The 21,006-nt window shown below is 37.0% G+C and overlaps 1 protein-coding gene across 2 annotated transcripts in view; it reads right to left on the bottom strand.

Annotated features, from left to right (window-relative positions):
* The window catches only part of MAP3K7 (mitogen-activated protein kinase kinase kinase 7), a 60,175-nt gene that overhangs the window by 32,123 nt on the left and 7,046 nt on the right, over nucleotides 1–21,006 (bottom strand). For both annotated transcript variants that reach the window (XM_028508815.2, XM_028508816.2), the window contains exons 2-8: nucleotides 15,727–15,837; nucleotides 12,758–12,823; nucleotides 12,223–12,268; nucleotides 10,655–10,793; nucleotides 3,246–3,370; nucleotides 2,302–2,430; nucleotides 411–541 (exon numbers count right to left, since the gene is read on the bottom strand). In XM_028508815.2, coding sequence (XP_028364616.1) covers nucleotides 411–541; nucleotides 2,302–2,430; nucleotides 3,246–3,370; nucleotides 10,655–10,793; nucleotides 12,223–12,268; nucleotides 12,758–12,823; nucleotides 15,727–15,837 — 747 coding nt within the window. The remainder of the gene's footprint in view (nucleotides 1–410; nucleotides 542–2,301; nucleotides 2,431–3,245; nucleotides 3,371–10,654; nucleotides 10,794–12,222; nucleotides 12,269–12,757; nucleotides 12,824–15,726; nucleotides 15,838–21,006) is intronic.

Below are 21,006 nucleotides of genomic sequence, written 5' to 3' on the forward strand. Positions count from 1 at the left end.
AGAAAATTAAAAACTTAGTTTAGCAGATAGAGTAATAAAATACCTAAGTCCTATAAAGGCCTTTGAGATCACCTAACTCAGCTACTCTCATATTACATATGAGGCAAAAGGCAAGAAACAAACACATTTATCCACTAAGTTAAGCAGCTGAAAAAAAAGCAAGTCCAAAAACCCATCTGGCCAAAAACCTATCTAGCTGCCTTTTCATTATAAAGAACTAGATTTTTTTTCCCCCCAAATGTTTCTTCCTTTGATTATGAGTAATAAATGCCCTTTGCAACTTGGAAAATATGGAAAAGTATAAAGCAAAAAAAAATTAGCTATAATTTCCTCCTATCTTAAAACTCCATTAAAACTCAATATATATCACATTCCCCTAAACCCAAAGCCCCTCAAAAGAAGGATTATACCCGCATCAAGTGAGTCATTATTTTCACAATTTCCTCCATTGAAGGGCGCTGAGAAGGATCTTTAGACCAACAGCGAGTCATCAGGCTCTCAATGGGCTTTGGTAAATTTTTGATCAGTGGTGGTCGAGTACCTATAATTCAAAATTAAAGGAGGGTGAGAAAGAATGTATTTACCCAAAGAATGTTGTCAGCTTTTTATATGTATTTCTAAATTAGTGTTTATTTTAGAGACCTTGTAATTTAAGATTTTTTGGAGTAATGAAAGTGCATTTCTTCCTTTGTTTGGTCCTTTAGTTTAACACTGTATTTTCATTAAGAGAAGATACACCATTTCAAAAGTTAAATTAAAATTTTTATATGCAGAATGGCAATAGTAAGACTAAGAATTAATATTTCATTTGTTACAAATTTCCTAACAAATAATAATGGCTTCATGTGTGTTTTATTAAAAGAAAAATGGAATGGTAGTTTGGGGTGATCTTGAACTATATTTTCAGATTCATTACAACATTTCAAATGTGTTTAAGAAATCATCTTCCATATATAAACAGCCATCTCCAAATGACTCTTTTGTTGGGGCAGACCTTTTGCCTGCTGTGAATCAATCATTTCACAGGCTGAAAACTGCCAACTTTTGTGTAATTATCAAAACTGTAATATTATCAGTAAGGTCCCTAACTTAAAGGTCTCAAATACAATGAAATCTATGCAATCTTATCAATTAACAAGTTAGTTCTTTTATCCCTTACCTCACTGCTGTTCCATTATCATCTACTGACAACTGACAGAGAAAAATGCTCTAGCATTCTCTACAATGACATTAAAGGAAGTAAAATGAAAGGTAGTACAGGAAATTGGTAAAGTATTAAGATTACTCAGGTGATGGTACTGTTTGCTGGGTCTACAAATGACCTAAACAGTTAGGGTGATATCTGTTTGTAACACTTGTAGGCTAATGTATTAAAACGTCAGTAATCAGAGTTATTATGATCAAATAACAGAAATTAAGTAACAGAGGGTGATGTTAAAAGTTTGGAAAATTAAGCAATTTTCTTTCATGAAGAGTTTATTTTCCCAAAGCACATATGAAGTCACTTGATCAATGAAGAAGATGAATTCTAACATCATGGATGGTTAAAAACATTCTAGGTAGGGATATAAAATGAATAAAAGGGATATAAGGACAGTGAATCTCAGTCAACATAACTTCAAAATGAGCACTGGAGTCAGAAAGATGTGGACTGGATCCCAGCAATATCAGTCACTTATCTTGTGACCTTCGGCAAGCTGCTTGACCTCTCTAGGTTTCCTAGGTCTCAGTTTCCTAATCTGTAAAACTGTAAAATGAGGCACTAATAGTACTCACCTCATAAGGATGAATGACAAGATATTAAAAAATATATAAATCACTTTGTGTTTTTCCTTTCTGAATAGCTTAAGTAACAACTCATTACCTTTTCCTTTCTCTTCTCTTTTCCTGAGACCCTTGTGCTTCTCAGGAAAAAAGGCTATAAGCTCCCCAATAACCTTAACCATGTGAGAGATTTAATTAATTAGTTTATTTAAGTTTAACATTTATTCCCCCCCAGAGTCCAGTCCAACGCTTCTCTGGCCTCTGCAGAGAGGCAACCGAAGTGGCTGGCTCCTGGGGTCTAGTGATGGCCTTTCCCAACCGGCAGAGCCAGCAGACCTCCACCCCCCAGCCTTGGGTAAACACTGGGACCACTGCCCAGTCCTGCCCTGCCTGAGATTTGGGCTGTGGGGAGGGTGGGAAACTGAGAGCAGAAAAGTACTCTGGTAACAAAGAGTTGTACATTTTAATGTTAAAGATAAATGGTCATCTTCGGGGGAAATATGCAAATATATTAAAGAAAAATGTCTGTTCACAAACCATTATGAACAGCCCACATGATACGGAAAGCTGGGCCACCAATCTCATCAAAGGGTTTCCGACGTGTTATCACTTCCCAGAGGATAATACCCCAGCTGAAGACGTCACATTTTTCACTGTAATTGCTACCTAGAAAAAAATATGGTATAATTTCAGGACTTTTTCCCACAGGTCTTACAGAAACAACTGTTTTCATAAATTTGAAGAATGGGTGTCATGTACAAAAACAAGAGGAGGCTACAAGCAGAGCTGAGAAGCTACTCTTTCTGTAGTTTCTTAAGTTTTTACAACAAATACACTTTTAAAAAATGTGCTCAGGACTGTTATTGTTTTTTTTTAATTATGGATTTTTAGAGAAAGAGAGGAAGAGGGAGAGAGAGAAACACTGATTTGTTGTTCCACTTATTTATGCATTCATTGACTGACTCCTGTACATGCCCTGAGTGGGGACTGAACCCACAAACCTGGTGTGTCAGAACAATGCTCAACCAACTTAGCTATCAGGCCAGGGCCTAACAAATACACTTTTTTAATGAATTAAGTATTAATAATGAACTACAAAATCTACTTTAGAAAGTTTGTCATTTTCTACTTTTTCATCAAGAGACACAGGACTTATCTTTAAATAAGACATACTTTCTCTGGGGCAGAGAATGAATACTTATATATCCTTTTCCAAAATATTTTTCTAAATTTTTTCCACAGTCTAAGAATGAGGATCAGCTGCACATATGCTGGAACTTGCAAGGAAGGTGCTAGTCAACTTAAATCCTCCCAGGAGATTTAAGATCTATGGCTATACTTAATACCTCCTCAGACTTCAGTATATGCTTTGTAACTATGCACCACGTAGACACAAAACCAGGCACGAGATCATAAACACACACTGAATTTACATGGAGTAATAAGACAGATTACCAATCACGTCATGCTTGTCATTTTACCTTCAAAAACTTCAGGTGCCATCCAAGCAGCACTCCCCTTGTTATTGGTCATGTGTGTCTGAATGTCACAGGCTGTACCAAAATCACAGATTTTTAAAACTGTCCCTCCTGCAACCAGCAGCAAGCTGTTAAAAAAAACACAAAAAACAAACCCAAAGGTTTAAGACTAATATTTGATTCTACAATAAGAGACATTTGTGGAAATCATAATTAATTATATATCATAATCATAGTTAAGCAAAATGTCACCATTCAACTTCTGCAAAATGTTACCTGTTCACTCTAACAGCTTAATATTGTTCAGAGGAGTATCAGCAAAAATTAACTGACCTTAACCTAGTTCTCTTAGGAAGACTGCTAAACCCACAGGGATGTCTCCGTCTCTATCTCCACAGTCTTTCCTGACAACAGTTCTCTCTGGGCTAAAATAAGACATGGGGTTTAAAAAACTTGTAGTAGGTGAACAAGATGGTGCCCCTAGGTAGAGGAAGATCAATGCCTTTATAAATCGCAAAAATCCAGATGACAGATCTGGAAAGCCAGATCGCAAAATCAATTCAGTAGACTATGATAGCATCTTAAAAAATAAAACAATACTGTGGAGAGGGGGCGGCGAGAAAATGGAGACAACTATAATTGAACAACAATAAAGCAATAAAAAATAAAATGATACAAACTATCAAAGGGCATTACAACAAGATTTGTTTCATGAAAGTTGTTTCAGTTGTATACACATTAATATGTAACACATTATAGTCTGTCAAGTATTTTATGCTCTGGATCATGGTCTAAAAGTTTTTGCAAACCTTGTTTTTATTAACCTTACAGTGAACAAAAATGAGTCTTTAGTTTAGTCTCTTGTAGAAGACTGGTTAGCTGTTCACTGACCCATTTCCTCTCCCTCATGGGCACACAGATTTCCCAGGATTATAAGTAGTTAGGTATCACTACACGACCATTCTAGCTAATGGAATATGGGTGGAAGTGATGTACCTCACTTCCAAGCTTAGTCCATAAAAGTTTCCCACATGTATATGCCTTTCCCTTTCCCCAATGCACTGAACGCAAAGGATTCTGAACTACAGGACAGAAGGAGACTGGGATCCTGAACCGCCATGTGAAAAAATGCCCACTAATCAGGAACACTGACTTTGCAGTTCATATGATTGAAAAAAAAAATCCCTGTACTGTTAAGCCATGAAATTCAGGTCTTACCTATTATAGTAGTGTTACACTAGCCAACATAAGAAAATGATAACTATGTTGGTGTTGCTCTAACAAAATTCTAATGTATTTTGTACTGGCTTAGCAAAGGCAACAAAAAAACCCCTGAAACTGGAGGCTGGAATGATAAAGATCCATGCAATGATGTGGAAAAACATTTGGTAAAATGTGTCTTCTGTAATAGTCTGTGGTTTTAAAGGATTGGAAAAGCTGACTGCTTCTATACTCCAAACAGCAGGAAGTAAGGCTGACAAAGTTCCATTAAGACTCAGTACTGCACCCTGACCACTGTGGCTCAGTTGGCTGGGCATCGCCCTACAGGGCAAGAAGTCCCTGGTTTAATTCCCAGCTGGGGCACATGCCTGGGCTGTAGGCCTGGTCCTCAGCTGAGGTGCATGTGAGAGCTTCTCTCCCTTTTTCTCCCTTTTGTCCCCTCTCTAAAAATACTGAAATAAAATCTAAAAAAAAAAAAAAAAAAAAAAAAGACTCAGCACTGCAGCAAAGGACACATTAATAAAAAAAACCTTACTGCCTAAACTTGATAACCTCAAGGTGTCTCCACATTCAGTTGAGAAAAAGCATTGAGGCCAGGAATCGTATTAACCAAGTCCAAGATTGTGTATAAGAAAGAGTTCTGTTAGCGTCACAGATGCATGGAACTGACTAGAATCAGGGAAATCAAAAGCCTACCTTCCGAGGAAATGTTATTGCTAAGAACACCACTAGTCTGCAATAAAAAAGCCTTTGGTCCCATATCTGTGGAAGGAGGAAGCAGGCTGTGAAAGCTGTACAACTTGTGAGGGGAGTATATGCCCCCAAACCCAGTTCTGACGTGGCTATGGAGAATGGACAGGGAGGAGCCTACAAAAGGGTAAAGCTAGGAATCTCGAGCAATGGATAAGGGAGTTCCTCTACAAGGCCAGAGTCAGGGTCTAACCAAGAAAGCCTCACACCTCCAGGGCAGAGGGACCAGACAATGCAGGTCTTCATCCCTATGAACCAGTAACTACTGTATGCCTCCAATTCTACTCTTTTCCCAAAGGAGGCTTTTACTGATTGTCTTCTCTTCTACCATTGTGTGTGTTTGTGTTGCGGGGAAGGGGATATGGAAGGTGAGAGATAACTTGTCTTTTTAATTCATTTACTTTAAAAACTGGGAAGAGCCACACCCAGACTGGTTGGAGAGGATTGCACATCATCCTGAGACCCTGGGCTGTGAGCTGGATGGTGACTGAGAGTGCCTCTGGGGTGTTTAATTAGCAAAGGGCAGTGACTGGTTCCACCTGTGGTAAAAGTAGAAAAGATCTTGGGTCACCAGAAAGGAGATATGGCTGGGACTGGCCAGCTGCTCACCAAATCCATTGCTTCTTCTGGAGCCTACAACTCATTTCCCACCCTCTTGCACAGGTAGGTGTGGCTAAGATTGAGTTGTGGCCACCGGTATGTGGGTAGAAGGGACACAGGTCACTTCTAGGTCTGGCTCAAAAAACTTCTCTTACTGATCTCCATTCTCTTTATCTGTTGGTCCCTGAAGTCCTGGAGGATGGCAGAAGTACCAGATGAAGGAGGCCTGAACTAAGTCCTTAAATTACCATGTGGAGGGTCAGCTACCAAATATGAACACCTGCTTTGGATGTCAGATGAGTAAAATAAATTTGTATTATGATAAGCCTCAGATTACCTATAGTAGCTAGTGTTAGAACAACTAATATACCTAAGTATTTAGATTTCCTTAAGAAACAGATTTGCATAGTCTTAAGGTTTATACCCCAACACAACTTGTTATTTCTATAATGAAATATATAAAGCATTCTGAATGTATAACATGAACGATGAAAGTAAAAGATAATTTTTGTAATTTTATTTAAAAAGGCACTGTTTAGAAATGTAAATGACTATACCCTTATCTAACAGACTTACAGACATGTAGGTTACTCTGCAAACCAACGGGAACAATTCTGTATTTTGAAGTCCCTCTACTCATCTGACATGCAGGACACTGTTTCACAGAGCCAGTGTGCACTTTAACGTATGTCCTCTGGTTTTACTTCACCACTCCTTTGTGAATCTTGTATTTACCTTGTAAGTCATCTGCTTTCTTCCCAAAATACCTTTAATGAAGACCTGCTTATAGTGAATTTTCTCAGGTTGTGTTTCCAAGTGTCTTTAGTTCACTCCCCTACTCCTTAAAAATAACTTAAGGCAGACACACAACTCTGTGAAGTTGATTCCAGTCCTATGGCTTCCATTTTGGTGTTGGAAGTATGCTTCAATCCGACTGTCAAGCCTTTATAGGTAATCTATTTTCTGTGTAGCAGATTTTAAAATCTCCCTTTGTTTTTGTTGTTCTGTAGCCTCACTATGGTACGTCACAGGGTAGATTCCTTTTCATTTATCCGGCTTAGAATTCATATTTTTTTATCCAGAAAATTCCTGGCCAATCCCTCTTGAAGTCTCTCCCCATTATATTTTCTTTTACCAGAATTATAATTATGTACTATTAGTCCTTCTCTTCCTTTTCTACGTTTCTTACTCTGTCACTTTTTCCCTCATCTGTCTGTTACCTTCTGGGTAACTGCAGATATATCTTACAGCTCACTAATTCTCTTGTCATCTATTTCATAACTGCTATTTAAAATTTTTAATTATTTCTAAATGTTTATTTAGTTTTTTTGCCATTCCTTGCACATTTTACTTCTTTAAAATTTTTAAGAACTGTTTTGTTTAGTGATTTTAGAGAGACAGAGGGAGCAGGGTAGAGAGAAAGAGAAACACCGACTTGCTGTTCCACCCATTCATGTACTGGCCAGTTGCTTCCTACTCGTGCCCCAGTAGGTGTGCCCTGTAGCCTTGGCATATTGGGACAATGCTCCAACTGAGCTACCTGGCCAGAGCTCCTTGCACATTTTCATTTCTTCTTTTATATCTTATACTCCATATCTGATCATTCCAAATATAATGAGTCTTAATATTTGAGGGGTTAATTCTGCTTTGTCTCTGCTACCACTCATGGTGACTTGCATCCTGTGGGTGTGGTAATTTTTACCGTGGTTTTATATTTGATCAATCTTACTCTGGAATAATCAACCCTAAAGGCCTAGATTGAAAGCATGTGACTTTCAGCACTTTTAACCTGTCTTGTTAGGGTTTTCTTAATAGTGTAAGTAGGGCAAATTAAAATCCACAATAGCATGAAGGGAGACCTTCAGTTAAATAAAAGTTTACCTAGTCAGAAAACTGATATTTTTCCTACCTTACTTTCCTTTAGGTTGTTCCTGCCTAGCCTACTAAATTCATACAGAGGCCTTGGTCCTGCTACCTCAGCTGGTTCCAGTTATACATGAGCTATTAACACCTGGGGCTCCATATTCTACATACAGGCAGAGGCTACAGTAAAGCTCTTGGCTTCCATGCATGGTTTCCAAACTCAGGATTCAGTTCCTTCCATCTTTTGCCCTGATGACATCCCTGATTTTCTTGTAGGATCACCTGCATGTGAAAGTATGTTTATTGTACTATGAAGCATCTTTGGATGTTAGCTGTACAATGTTTTTTCAGTTTATCTGGTTTGCCATATTGCTGGAGTGCCAACATTCGTATCATGTGAGCATTAGAACCCAAAGCTGTGGCTCGTGTAGCTCAGTGGACTGAGTGCGGGCTGTGAAACAGGGGGTCACCAGTTTGATTCCCAGTCAGGGCACATGCCTGGGTTGTGGGCTGGGTCCCTGGTGGGGGTCACGTGGGAGGCAATTACACACTGATGTTTCTCTCCTTCTCTTTCTCCCTTACTTCCCCTCTCTCTAGAAATGAATAAATAAAACCTTAAAAAAAAAAAAGAACACAGCCCTGGCTGGTGTAGCTCAGTGGATTGAGCGCGGGCTGGGAACCAAAGTGTCCCAGGTTCGATTCCCAGCCAGGGTACATTCCTGGGTTGCAGGCCATAACCCCCAGCAACCGCACATTGATGTCTCTCTGTCTCTCTCTGTCTCTGTCTCTGTCTCTCCCCCCCTCCCTCCCCCTCTCTTCCCTCCCTAAAAATAAATAAAATCTTAAAAAAAAAAAAAAAAAAAGAACACAAGCCACATTTCTATATCATCCCTCTGAACACACACAGGATGTTAGTATTAAAATGTATACAAATCCTGGCTTAAACTTTATGTGCCTCTCTAATGAGGGTATAAAACCTTGCCAGTGTATCAATGTATGCTAGGATAAGTGGCAGGGAGCCTACAGAGCCCCAGGTTAAAGTTAGCACATCTCCCTGGACCATCACTTCTACTCAGTCCTAAGTATTTTTAACACCCTGATATTAACTTTAAAACAAATCGCATAATATATGAAGTTGAACAGAAATTCGTATGTAACTTTCCTTAAGGCTTTTATAGACCCTGTCCCTACTCTCAGATCTACTGAGGTAATATTATATCATTACTCTGTTCTGGGCAGGTGGAAAAGTTTGAGAAGCACCAACTTAGGGCATTTAAATTTTTAAGAATCTCCAAATGTCAAATGATTTAATAGCATGTTATTTTCTAAAAACAGCTCTATAAATCAGGTCTTCCAAGTCTAAGGCTGCTAATAAAGCCAAAAATAGTTTCTATTTTAGGTGCTCACTTTACTTAAGAGTATGTAAGAAATACTATTGATCTATTAAAAATAAAGAGGTAAATATTTGTATGCAAAGATGTCCATGTAAATGGAAAAAGCAACATTATGCATAGTATAACCCATAAATGCTTAAAAACAAAGCAAAACAGTGGCTACTACTGAGGAGTAAAAATGGGAGGCAGGCTTTGTATTTTTGTCTACTGTTTGAATTTTTTTTTTAAGATTTATTTATTTATTTATTTATTTTTAGAGAGGGAAGGGAGGGAGATAGAGAAAGAGAAACATCAATGTGTGGTTGCTGGGGGTCATGGCCTGCAACCCAGGCATGTGCCCTGACTGGGAATCGAACCTGCGACACTTTGGTTCGCAGCCTGCGCTCAATCCACTGAGCTATGCCAGCCAGGGCTTGAATTTGTTTTTAATCATGAACATGAATTGTTTTAAATATAACATTTAATTAGAGAAAATAATTAAAACCAATATAAAAGGTAAAATTGTCATTTTACATGTCCATTTTGAAGAAACTTTTTAAAATGTTCAAAACCAAAACCATTTTTACATTTATAAAATGTATGTGGGAGGAGTATAACCTATTATTGTTAAAATGACTTAATGAAAGACTTCCAGAAAATTTTCTGAAATGAAGATTCTGACTGTCCTAGGTGTGCTATAACCCATGTACAATCACAAAGAAGCATACTCTTGCTCAGGTTTTCCTTCTGATGACAAACAAATAAAGACAGGGTAACATAATCTGCATCATTATGCTATAATAATATTCAACAGCAGTATATGGGGATTCATTTTAATTACAATTTTATATATTCTTTGTATATATAATGTTGTACTAAAATTCTAACTGGAAAGATTATTTAGAAAATTAGTTTTCTTTTAGTCCAACATGACTAAGATAAGCCAGATAAACTACTACTCATATCTCCATAATGCCACACATACTATAAGTAGAAAGAATACTAAATGCAATTTACCTCTATATGCTCCTCAACAAATTTTTTCCCCATTTCCCTGTTCTTGTTCAAGCTCCTCTAGTACTCTTTACCAAAGATAGGAACTCTGTACCTGGTTTCTATGTTTTATCCTGGTATGTTCAAGATATCACACTAATCTTTCTGAATCACTTTTATATTATTACTATTACAATTAGCACTCCTTTACTCATAAGATGTTAACAGTTCACCAACTCTGAGCATGACATTTGAGGTTCACTGAAATAAGAACCTAAATTATCTTCATAGGCTTACTTTCACAGAATTAGGGCCAAAAACACATTTTTATTTCTGATGTACGTGCAAATGAATTTGTAAAAGATAAATAAAATAGGGACACGAGCGCAAGCTGATACTGTATAAACATTTCACCAAATCATCAGAAGACTTCTTTATATGCCATTTTGAGGAACCTACATGTACATTGCTCAAGTGCAACCTACAAGGTGAATTAGGGACTAGGGGCGGGGGGCAGAGGGTACACAGAGAAAGAGGGAGAGAGAGGAAGAGAAAGAGAGAAAGAAAAAAAGAGAGACAGACAGACAGACAGAGAGAGAGAGACAGACTTACTTTGGTGGTTTCAGGTCCCTGTGAATTAGAGCTTTGGGCTGCATGCTGTGAAGATAAGCCACTCCTTGGGAACACTGTAAACACCAACTCATGGCATGGGCAGCAGTGTAATACGGCAATGGCTCAGCACCATGCAGCACTGCAAAAGAAAGGCACAAACTAAAAAGAACTTTATTGTATATAATAAAAGATACAAGATGAATGCAAGCACTATCAGAATACATGACTGGGTATTTTTTAACACATGTTCCCACCAGTCCTGCTTTTAATACTTTTCTAAATAAAAAGATGGAAATATCTAATAATTTCAAATGAATAACCAGTACATAAGTACCTAACATTTTTATAGCACTTCTACTGAACATTATACATATATTTAAGTGAAATTAATATACACTATCATAGTTTTCCATATTGACAGTTGCATCCACACAATGAAATAAATAATAAGCAATGTGAAGCATGCTACTCTGAGAGAGAGAGAGACAGAGAGAGACAGAGAGATTGGCTCAAAAGGAAACATAGTATGTACCAAAATGTTTACAACTATGCTTTCTATTTATAGCTAAAGACTAGAAATAGTTCAACCAAATAAAACAATGGAGTCCTGGCTGGTGTAGCTCAGTGGGTTGAGAGAAGGCTGTGAACCAAAGGGTCGCTGGTTCGATTTCCAGTCAGGGCACATGCCTGAGATGCGGGCCAGGTCCCCAGTGGGGGCCACATGAGAGGCAACACATTGATGTCTCTCTACCTCTCTTTCTCCTGCCCTCCCCCCTCTCTAAAAACAAACAAACAAATAAATAAATGAATGAATGAAACAATGGAGTATTACATACCCACCAACAATGATGAACACATGGGCAGTAAATATAAGTAAAAGTTTATATAAAATAATGTAAATTTAAAAAATAAAATGAGCAATTTATTTTACAGAAATAGTGCAAGTGACAATACATTTACATATATGGTTAGTGTTTCTCAGAGTGAAAGAGCTCTGTTTTATAAAGGGAACTAGTTATCAATACACAGTTTTCTTTCATTGTTTTAATTAAAATGTTCTGTAAAGTGAACTTTCAGTTTTATTTTTTTGGAAAAAAAAAGCAAAATGGGGGGTGAAGGCTGAGTGGAGGAGGGCAGAGGGAAAAATGGGGTATCTGTGATAGTGTAAACAATAAAAATAAAGTTATGAAAAGAAAAAAGCAAAATAAAGCAGAATGAAATAGAAATATATTTAGAGTTCTAAAATGAGGAGGCTCAAAGCTAAGAGAGGCAAAAAAATTAAAAGATATTTTAAAATCTATTTAAAAATTTTTATTTTACTTAAATGTGTTTAACATTATGAAAAGTTCCACCAAGTAGTTAAAAGACTGATATACTTAGAGTTCTAAATTGTACGAACTAATGTTCTAGTGCTTATTTTATTTTTAATCTTTAGCAGATTTTAAAAAAGTTATCTCCTTTTGGGACTCTGAAGGTAAACTGTGAAGAACATTAAGTAAGTAAGTTTATATTGAAAGCTTTTCAATTATTTTATTCTACTAGATAAAGATAGGTCTAGTGACACTCACCATTATATAAAGAGCCCCCTTCAGCATATTCCATCACAAGACACACCTAAAGGAAACATAAGTCAGAATAATTAACCACAGAGCACTTTGGGGACTTGAGAGATAACTCAGTTCAATCTTTGATTTTATAAATGCATTAAAAAACATTCTTTTGGTCTCTATGTAAATGACACTAGGGGGAAAAAAGTTATCTATGATTTAAAACGTTGTTGGTTTAGGCACCCCTGTCCAAGAGTAGAGAAGTATATAATGACATCATCACAAGATCTTCGGGGACTTTCTCCAGTGCTAATGAGTAGATGCCGCCACACAATAGCATACGCCTCATAAGGAGATGAGGTTACTGGATAAGAACACCTAAGACAACAACTTCAATATACGATATTGCTAAGACTAGAAAGAAAATAAAGTAGTGCACAATTTTTTTCCCTAGAAAGAAGATGTCATCAAAATAGCTAAACTACACACCTGCACACATCTGCCATGCCATTTCTTAAGCAGCTGACAATGAAACTTACTGGGCTGAGGAACTTACTGGATTCAAGCAGGCTCCATATAGCTTTACAATATTGGGATGGTTCACACGGGATAACTGCCGAAGCTGTAACAAATTAAGGTTTCTTTTAGAAAGTGCTAACTCCTGAGGAACTGATTTCATAGCATCATCAAAATCTTAGGATTGTACAAAGCATTAATCATTCAACAATCACTATTTACTAGGTAGCAGGCACTGTGGTCCTAAGGCCTTCCCAGAATAGTGCAGAATCCCTGTCCTAAAGATCTCACAGTTTAGTTGGGCAACAGACATGTAAACAAATAGTTAAAAGCAATGTGCAAAGTACCGTAACCAATGCACGAGTACAAACAAGAAGAAACTAACTTTGCAAAGAAATGACAGAACACCATCCCAGAAATGGCACCAGGCTGTTACTGAAGCCAGAAGAAGCCCTCTTATGTCATCACCATCATCTTCAAACTTGTGGCCGAATAATCTATCTACTACTCTATGCTGGGCCCTAGTGGGCACTTTAAAGACATTGTATAATTCCCCACTACTCTGCAAGGTAGGTATTATAATTTCCATAGATGGAAGAACCTTTTTTAAAGATAAGGACCTTTGAGATAAGATTCAGAGAGGGTTAAGTGAGTTGCGAAATATCCTAAACCTAGGAAGTAGTGCAGCCAGGATTTGAACTTTGGTTTGACTTAAAATTTATACGTTTCTCGCGTATTTGTCCTCCCTTCCCCACACTCCATCTCACATCTCCTGAACAAAATTCCTCCTCACCAGGCCCACTACCATTGCCTTAATAATTCTAACCGGAACCACTGCAGTAATTACTATGGCCTTCTCCTAACTGGTCTCCCTACTTCCAGTTTTAATCTTCCCTGATCCAATGATTCATACTGAGGTCAGTGAGGGGTTTGGCTGTCCTCATTTCTCTCGCTACACATCTCAAACTTCTACTCATGTGTCCCCTTAAACTGCTCCTGGTTTTCTTTCTTCTCTTCCTCCTCCTCCTCTCTTTTCTGCCTTTCCCTCTTTCTTCTTCCTTTCCTTCTCTATTACCTACGTTATGCTGTTGGTTCACACAAAGTCTACTAAAGTAAACCTTTTTACTATATGGAACTAGAAAGCTGTATTTTTCTACAGCCAATATTTGTGAATTTTCAGCCTTAATAGAAGAATTAATATCACTACTATGCATATTCATTTATTATATATATATTTATTACATTTCATCTTGTTCAGATTTAGCACGGAGCTTCAGATAGCAGACTATTCAGGAATTTACTCCTGCTCCTTCCCCAAATCCTGAGACAGTAAAGGCATTTTTTTCAAGGCATAAACTCAGAAGGATGGAGAGAATGTAAAAGTTCTGGAAGTAGGAAAGAGAATGACTAGTAATAACTGATAAAGCAGGCTTAAAAGAAACGAGAAAAAGTGAGAAGCAACCAGATTTAGCTCACAAAACCTTCAAAAGGTTGGGAAGTGGTGGTAGCATAAGATGCCTATGCAAATAAGCTAATAAAAGAGAGGAGAGATTGACTGGAAGTTAGACCCAAAGATCTCCTCCCTCCCTGACTTCAAGCAGGTTAGTGACTGGCTCTTTATCAGCCCGAAGATTAAAGGTAGACACTTTATAGAAAGTATAATAAAGAGTCTCTGGAATGGGGTACATCAAACAAAATAAAGAAACAAACTCAAAGTAGTTGCCTTTGAGAAGCAGAAAACTTGATGTGAGGAGGTATAGAAGCGTGAAATTTTTTCAGTAAGAATATGTAAGAATACAGTTTGACAATTTAAATCACATAATGTATAACTTTGATTAAATTGTTTCCTCCAAGCTATTATAATCTTTTTGACTCTTATTTCCTTGCATTTAACACTTACGCTTGTACCTAGTTTTGTGAAACTGCCAATACAACAGTATATGATAAATGACCTTATCTAAACTATAAACAAAAGTTATGAATAAGGCAAAGCTGATACCAGACTCCTGGAGCATAGTATTAGAAATTATCTTTCTTTCTTTTTTAATACTCATCCAATGATTTTATTTTTATGATTTTATTATTGATTTTAGAGAGAGGAAGGGAGGAGGAAGGAATGATGGACTGGGAATTGAACTCACAACCTTTTGGTATATGGGACAATGTTCCAACCAAGTGAGCCACTGGGCCAGAACAGAAATTATCTTTCTTTATGATACCATCAAACTATTCATCAGTATTCCTCAACTCATTTAATTAATTACAAATTCCACTTCATCATATCACAACCAAGTTCTCATTTCTCAATGTTATACATTTAAAAATATCATGCAGTATATTTTAAAATTATAATTAAATAAAATCACAAGTATAAATTCATAAGGTTTATAAAGTAAAGACTACTTATGCTTTGGCTAATGAAGTTAAAATGTGATAAAACCACTGATTTAATGAAACACTATGATTTAATATACAAAATAAGACAAAATTAATAGAGAATAAATCTGATAATACAATTTCATGATTATTAAATTCTCCTTCATCAATAAATTTGTATGAGAACTGAGCTGTAAATTTTCATGCTACATGAGAAAAAACAAATTTGAAATTATTTTCTCTTAAAATAATCTCATTCGAATTTCTAAAAATATCCAGTCAAAATAAATGCACAAAATTTCCCTTCTTAATTTTAGACAATGGGAGAGAATAGCATTTCTTTTCTACTTTAAAATTTAAAATCTATGTATTGAAATAGATCTGAATTACATGGATGAAGTTATATTTTAATTCACAGATGAATTCATTTAGGTAAGCCTCCTTCCCCCTTAATCTTTAATGAGAATAAAGAGTGTGAATGAAAAAACATTCCTATAGCATTGCCTATAGTTCAACCAAATTGCTGATATTCAAGTATAATGAGAAATGACAACTGAGAACAATTTTTTTTCATAATTAAATTCAGAGTATCTTAGGTGAAAAAATACACAACAAAAGGACATCTCAACTTACCTCTACAATGAAAGCTTTCCTCTCAGATTCACTTTCTATTTGTTTAATAGCAACATCTTTTTCTCTCCACTTAGCTTTGCAAACTACCCCAAAGGCTCCTCTTCCAACAACCTAAGTTAAAAAAGAAAAACAAAACTGTAAGAATCATAAACAAATAAATCCAGTCCAACATATAACACTAAAGCCCATCTGAAAGACTTATTAAAGTGAGGATAAAAGAAACGCGTTTGTCTCTATCTTTGAAAGTTTATGATCTAGACATCTCTTCATTTTCAAATAAAACCAAACCAGCAAACAAAAAAGACTCCTAGAGACAGGAAACAAATTAAAACAAGCAAGATGAATAGGAAGACAGAAAATGGTTTGAAAAAATAAAAAGCAGAAACATAATGTTTTAAGCCATCATATTTATTAAATTAAAAACAACTGTGCATAATTCAGTAGCAGTAGATAGTGAAGGGAAAAGGATAAAAACACAGAAAAAAGACTGGCCACTATGAAATAGGACAGAAAAAGCATGGCATTATGTATAAAATGTTTTGTCAAGAAAAAGAAACAAACTGATACATGCTACAACATGAATGAACCTCAAAAACACTAGGGTAAGTGAAAGAAGCCAGATATGAGAAACCACATACTATATGATTCCATTTATATGAAATGTCCAGAAAGCCAAATCCAGAGATACAAAATAAATCAGCCTGGGGCTGAGAGTGGAAATTGGGATTAACTGTATATGGGGAGAAGGAATCCTACCAAGGTTTGAAAATTGAATTATGGTAATGACTGCACAACTCAGAAATTTGTACAAATCACTGTAACACTTCAAATGTGTGAATTTTTCTATGTAAAATACCTCATAGTTATTTTTTAATTATAAATACCTAAAAGTTATTTTCTTATTATAAAATACAGATTGGCCATGTATTATATTGTTGTTGAAGCTAACTGACGGGTCCCTCATGGGTTCACTGCTTTCTCATGCTAGTCTACTTTTATAAATGTTTGAAATTTGCCATAATATAAAAACAACAAAACAAAATAGGTTTTGATATCTGTTGGAACAAAATCATTAGATTTTATCATTATAAAGGGCCTTATCATTACCTGTCGTTTACTGAAATCTTTCAACTTCCAATGTATCTATGAACTTTCCCTTAAGTGAAAAATCTACAGCCCTATAAAGCTATCATTTATGATGTGCTTTCTATGTAGTGGGCACTAAGCTAAGTGCCTAGTAACTTGCCCAAGGCTATGTCGTTAGTAAATACCAAGTGTGGTTTGATGCCAAACAATTTAACACCAGAATGTTAAAAATCCTAATTTGTACACACGTATCTGTATTATATCTCAGAAAGTATCCCTTGGAAGAGGAGTCTTCACTTTAGACAAAAATTACATGAACAAATTTCTGGACAAAAAACTCTTCTATAACAAAGGTGGCTGTGGCTATGGTCATTATAGATATTTTTCATGTTGCATAATGTAAAAACCACCCATATGGTTAACATTTATTGTTTATCATATACCAATGATAATGTCAGATACCAATATGATGTTTATCATATACTAGTCTATGTGCTTTCATGAACTGTCCATTTAATCCTCCTCTGTTTTAAAGGTAAGTAAATTAAGTCACAACTTTGCAAGTTGCCCAAGATCACGTGGTCAGTAAGTATTCAGAGAAGCCAGAATGAGAAGCCAGGATTTGAAGCCTGAGGTAGGTAACAATGAATTCACTCTATTCAGCTTCTGTGTGTCACTGGCTTAAAGGGAAATGGACTGAGTCTAGGCAAAAGTAGGCCAAGATCTTTGGTGTTAAGTCTTTCCTTTAATGACTTTCTCTTTTTCCATTCCTGGCTTACTGTACTCAGGGCCCATCTGTTCTTTAGGTTCTTACTCCAAGAAAGGAACCTAAGAGAAAGGAACCAACATCGGGCATTTGCACTCATCATCCAGGTGCTTTAACATAAACAAGCAGTGGCTAAACCTGGCGCCATTAGAATAAAATAAAGATGCCTGGGCTCTGGAACCCAACAGACTTGAGTTTGAACATTGGTTCTGTCTACCTATTAGTTATGATGCCAGACAAGTTAATGTCTTTGAGCTTCTGTTTTTTCAACAGTGAAAATCTATAGAGTTCATAGGTCAAAACCAGGAATTTCCTTCAACATTACAAAAGACAGTAAATGCTTAGGTTTGGGTATAAGCCAGTGCAATGAATTGTACTACTTATTTCTCTCACAATTAACCATGATGAATAGCAAACAGGTCCTAAAACAAATTTCAACTTTATTGCAAAGCCAGGCTAAGAAAGTATGGATGGAGACTTTCCTACCAATTTGATATTACCAGGAAATAGTGATTATGAATTCACTATATTCTTCAACCATGTATTTATAAATACGTCACAGCAATGGCACTGAGTAGGTCTCCTCTTTTTTCACGTTCCTATTCTCAGGAACATTCACACAGGGATTCCAAACACTGCATCTGTGGATCACACACTTGTCACAAACTAGGTTAGGGATGTATGACTAATTGTGATGCACAAGTGCCACCTAGTGCTGAGACGATGGTTGACTCTGAACTTGCAAATTAAAACCCTGGGAACAAAATGTGGGCAAATGAGGACATGATACACTTTCCCCCTTTGGCTTAAGAAAGCAATTTTTTGAAATATAAAACAAGCATATTCATGTAAGAGGAAAGCCCATGGCCTTAAAAAGCCTTGAATCAAGTTAGGGCCATAAACTATATTACAAATATGTAAACAACAGATCTTTTTAGCTAATAAAGTTCAAATGCCCACCCAGGCTGTACATATAAAATGAATTACATGATAGGAAAAATAACTGCTGTGAATTCAAAGGAGTGAGGTTAGATGCACAATGTTCAAAGAATTGAAATTTCTGCCTATCAAATGATTCTGACCACCAATTCCAACGTGTGGAGGGGGAGTTTCCCTACACCACCAAGCAATTCTCAGATACCAGCTGAATGTGGATGTCCTACAATTCACCTCAATTCTGACACTATCTATCTGGAGACAGCATCAGATCCCACAGGTTAAGGACTCAATTCTACAGGGCCGTACCCACCCCCCACCCCTGGCTTCTGACCAACCACCTACAGACTGGAAGTTTCAATAACTTCTTGGGTTTAATTTGCTAGAGTGGCTACTCAGACAAAAATTTTACTCACTAGGTTACCTGTTCATTATAAAAGAATATAATTCAGGAACCGCCAGATGGAAGAGGTACATAGAGCAAGGCATGGAGAAAGGGAGGCTCCATGCCCAATTGGTGTGATGATCTCCTCCAATCTCTGTGTTTGCCAACCTGGAAGCTCTCCCAACCTGGTACTTTTGGGTACTTAAAGAGGCTTCATTACAATGGCATGGTTGATTGAATCATTCCCTATGGGGTACTGATTCAACCTCTAGCCCCTCTGCACTCCCTGGAGGAAAGGGAGGTGGGACTTAAAGGTCCAACCTTCTAATCACATGCATGGCTGGTCCTCCTGCCAACCAGCCCCATCCTCAGGTGGAGTCCAAAAGTAACCTCCTCAACAAAAGACAAACAAAAGATATCCTTATTGCTCCCTCACTTAGGAAATTCTTAAGTTTTGAGAACTGTGAGCTAGGAACCCTGGACAAAGACCAAATATATTAAAAATACATATTTTGGTCATCTCAAAGATCAAATAAATATTCCTTGTAAATCACCATATCACATTGTATCAAAAATGACTTCATTTTTTTCAAATGGCATAAATGTAGAGATATAAGGGTGAAAGAAAAGAATACAAAAAAAATTGATCCCTGCCTTTATGGGATGAAAGTATGGGATCAAGAAGAAATTTAAATACAAAACAATAGTACTTAAACCTTTTTTTTAAGCATCAGCTGAAGAAAGCCAACAGTGAGAGTCCATGACAGTGGCTGAAGAACCACCCGGTCTCCTTCTGGGACTGGCATAAGGATTAGAGGGCAGAAAGGATTTATCTCCCCACTTCACAGTGAGATCCCCTGGAGGAGGCAGCCCCATAGAATATGCTTTGCCAATGTGGGAAGCTGCAAATGAGTAAGAGTGGCCAGGGAGATACAGACAGAGGGAGGCCCTACTCAGATTCTCTCAGCCCCAACAGAACGTGGAAATGATACAGAAAAAAACTCTTGCCAAGAGAAAAGCAAGGTTACTGAAAACTGAAGAATCTTCTGACTGCAGGAAGGAGGCTCTTGTTGGGCACAGTGTTGGAGCCCACATCAGAGGCTGTGGGATGGTATACATCTCAAATACAGAGGGCTAACTGCAGAGCTCAGCTGAGTCTGAGAGGACCAATGACAGCAGAAGGGGAAGGTGTACTCAGCAAGCAGGGAGAAATGGGGTAAGGTCTGCTTTCTAGAGGTGAAGTGAGGCTTATACCAAGAGAACAATGAACCTCACTTGTTCTTAAACCAGTATTTCTTGACTGTCTTTGGGATATCAGAAATACAGGAGTAAATAAATAATACAATGTCTCTGATCTACATGGAATGTACTTTCAATTAAATGGGAAGGGGAGAAGCAGTCAACAGATAAAAAGATGAATTAAAAAACCATCCAACTATAAAAAATGTCACGTAGGAAAAAAAAGAATGATATGACAAAGAGATTACAGGCAAGATAAATGTGAAACTCATCTAAGGAGGTTACTAACTTAATATCTGAAAGATACAAGGAACCAACCAAAGAAAAGAAACAACTAATGTAAAGGCCCTAGAGGAAAAAAACCCCCCTCATTCCCTATTCAACCATATTTGAACCCCATCTACAGGCTAGGCGCTATCCTAGGCACTCAAGATATAGAAAGTAAACAATCAAAATCCTTGCTCTTACTGCTTATATTCTCAAAAAGGGAGACAAATACAGAGAATGTAAGATATATAAAAACACAATTTTTAGAAAATGATTAAGTGTGCTAAGGAGCATAATTATATGTGTATGCACGTGTATATGAATTCCCCTCACCTCAATTTTAAACAGGGTAGTTGTGCAAGGCTTCACTGAGAAAGAGGGCATTTCAGTGATGATCCAGAGAAACAGTGTCCAGTTGTGGGCAGTGCATAATGGGAGCAGGGAGCAGTGAAGCAAAAGGAGGCTGGAGAGAGAGGCACCGTGTAGATCCCAAAGGGCTCTCTGCATCATAAAAAGGACTCTAAATTTCAGTCCAAGTACAATGGGAAGCAATAGGAGAGATTTAAGGAAAAAAGATGATATGATTTCAAATTTTAAAAAA

The sequence above is a fragment of the Phyllostomus discolor genome, chromosome 4, assembly GCF_004126475.2.
Source record: "Phyllostomus discolor isolate MPI-MPIP mPhyDis1 chromosome 4, mPhyDis1.pri.v3, whole genome shotgun sequence".
In the NCBI taxonomy this organism is placed as follows: domain Eukaryota; kingdom Metazoa; phylum Chordata; class Mammalia; order Chiroptera; family Phyllostomidae; genus Phyllostomus; species Phyllostomus discolor.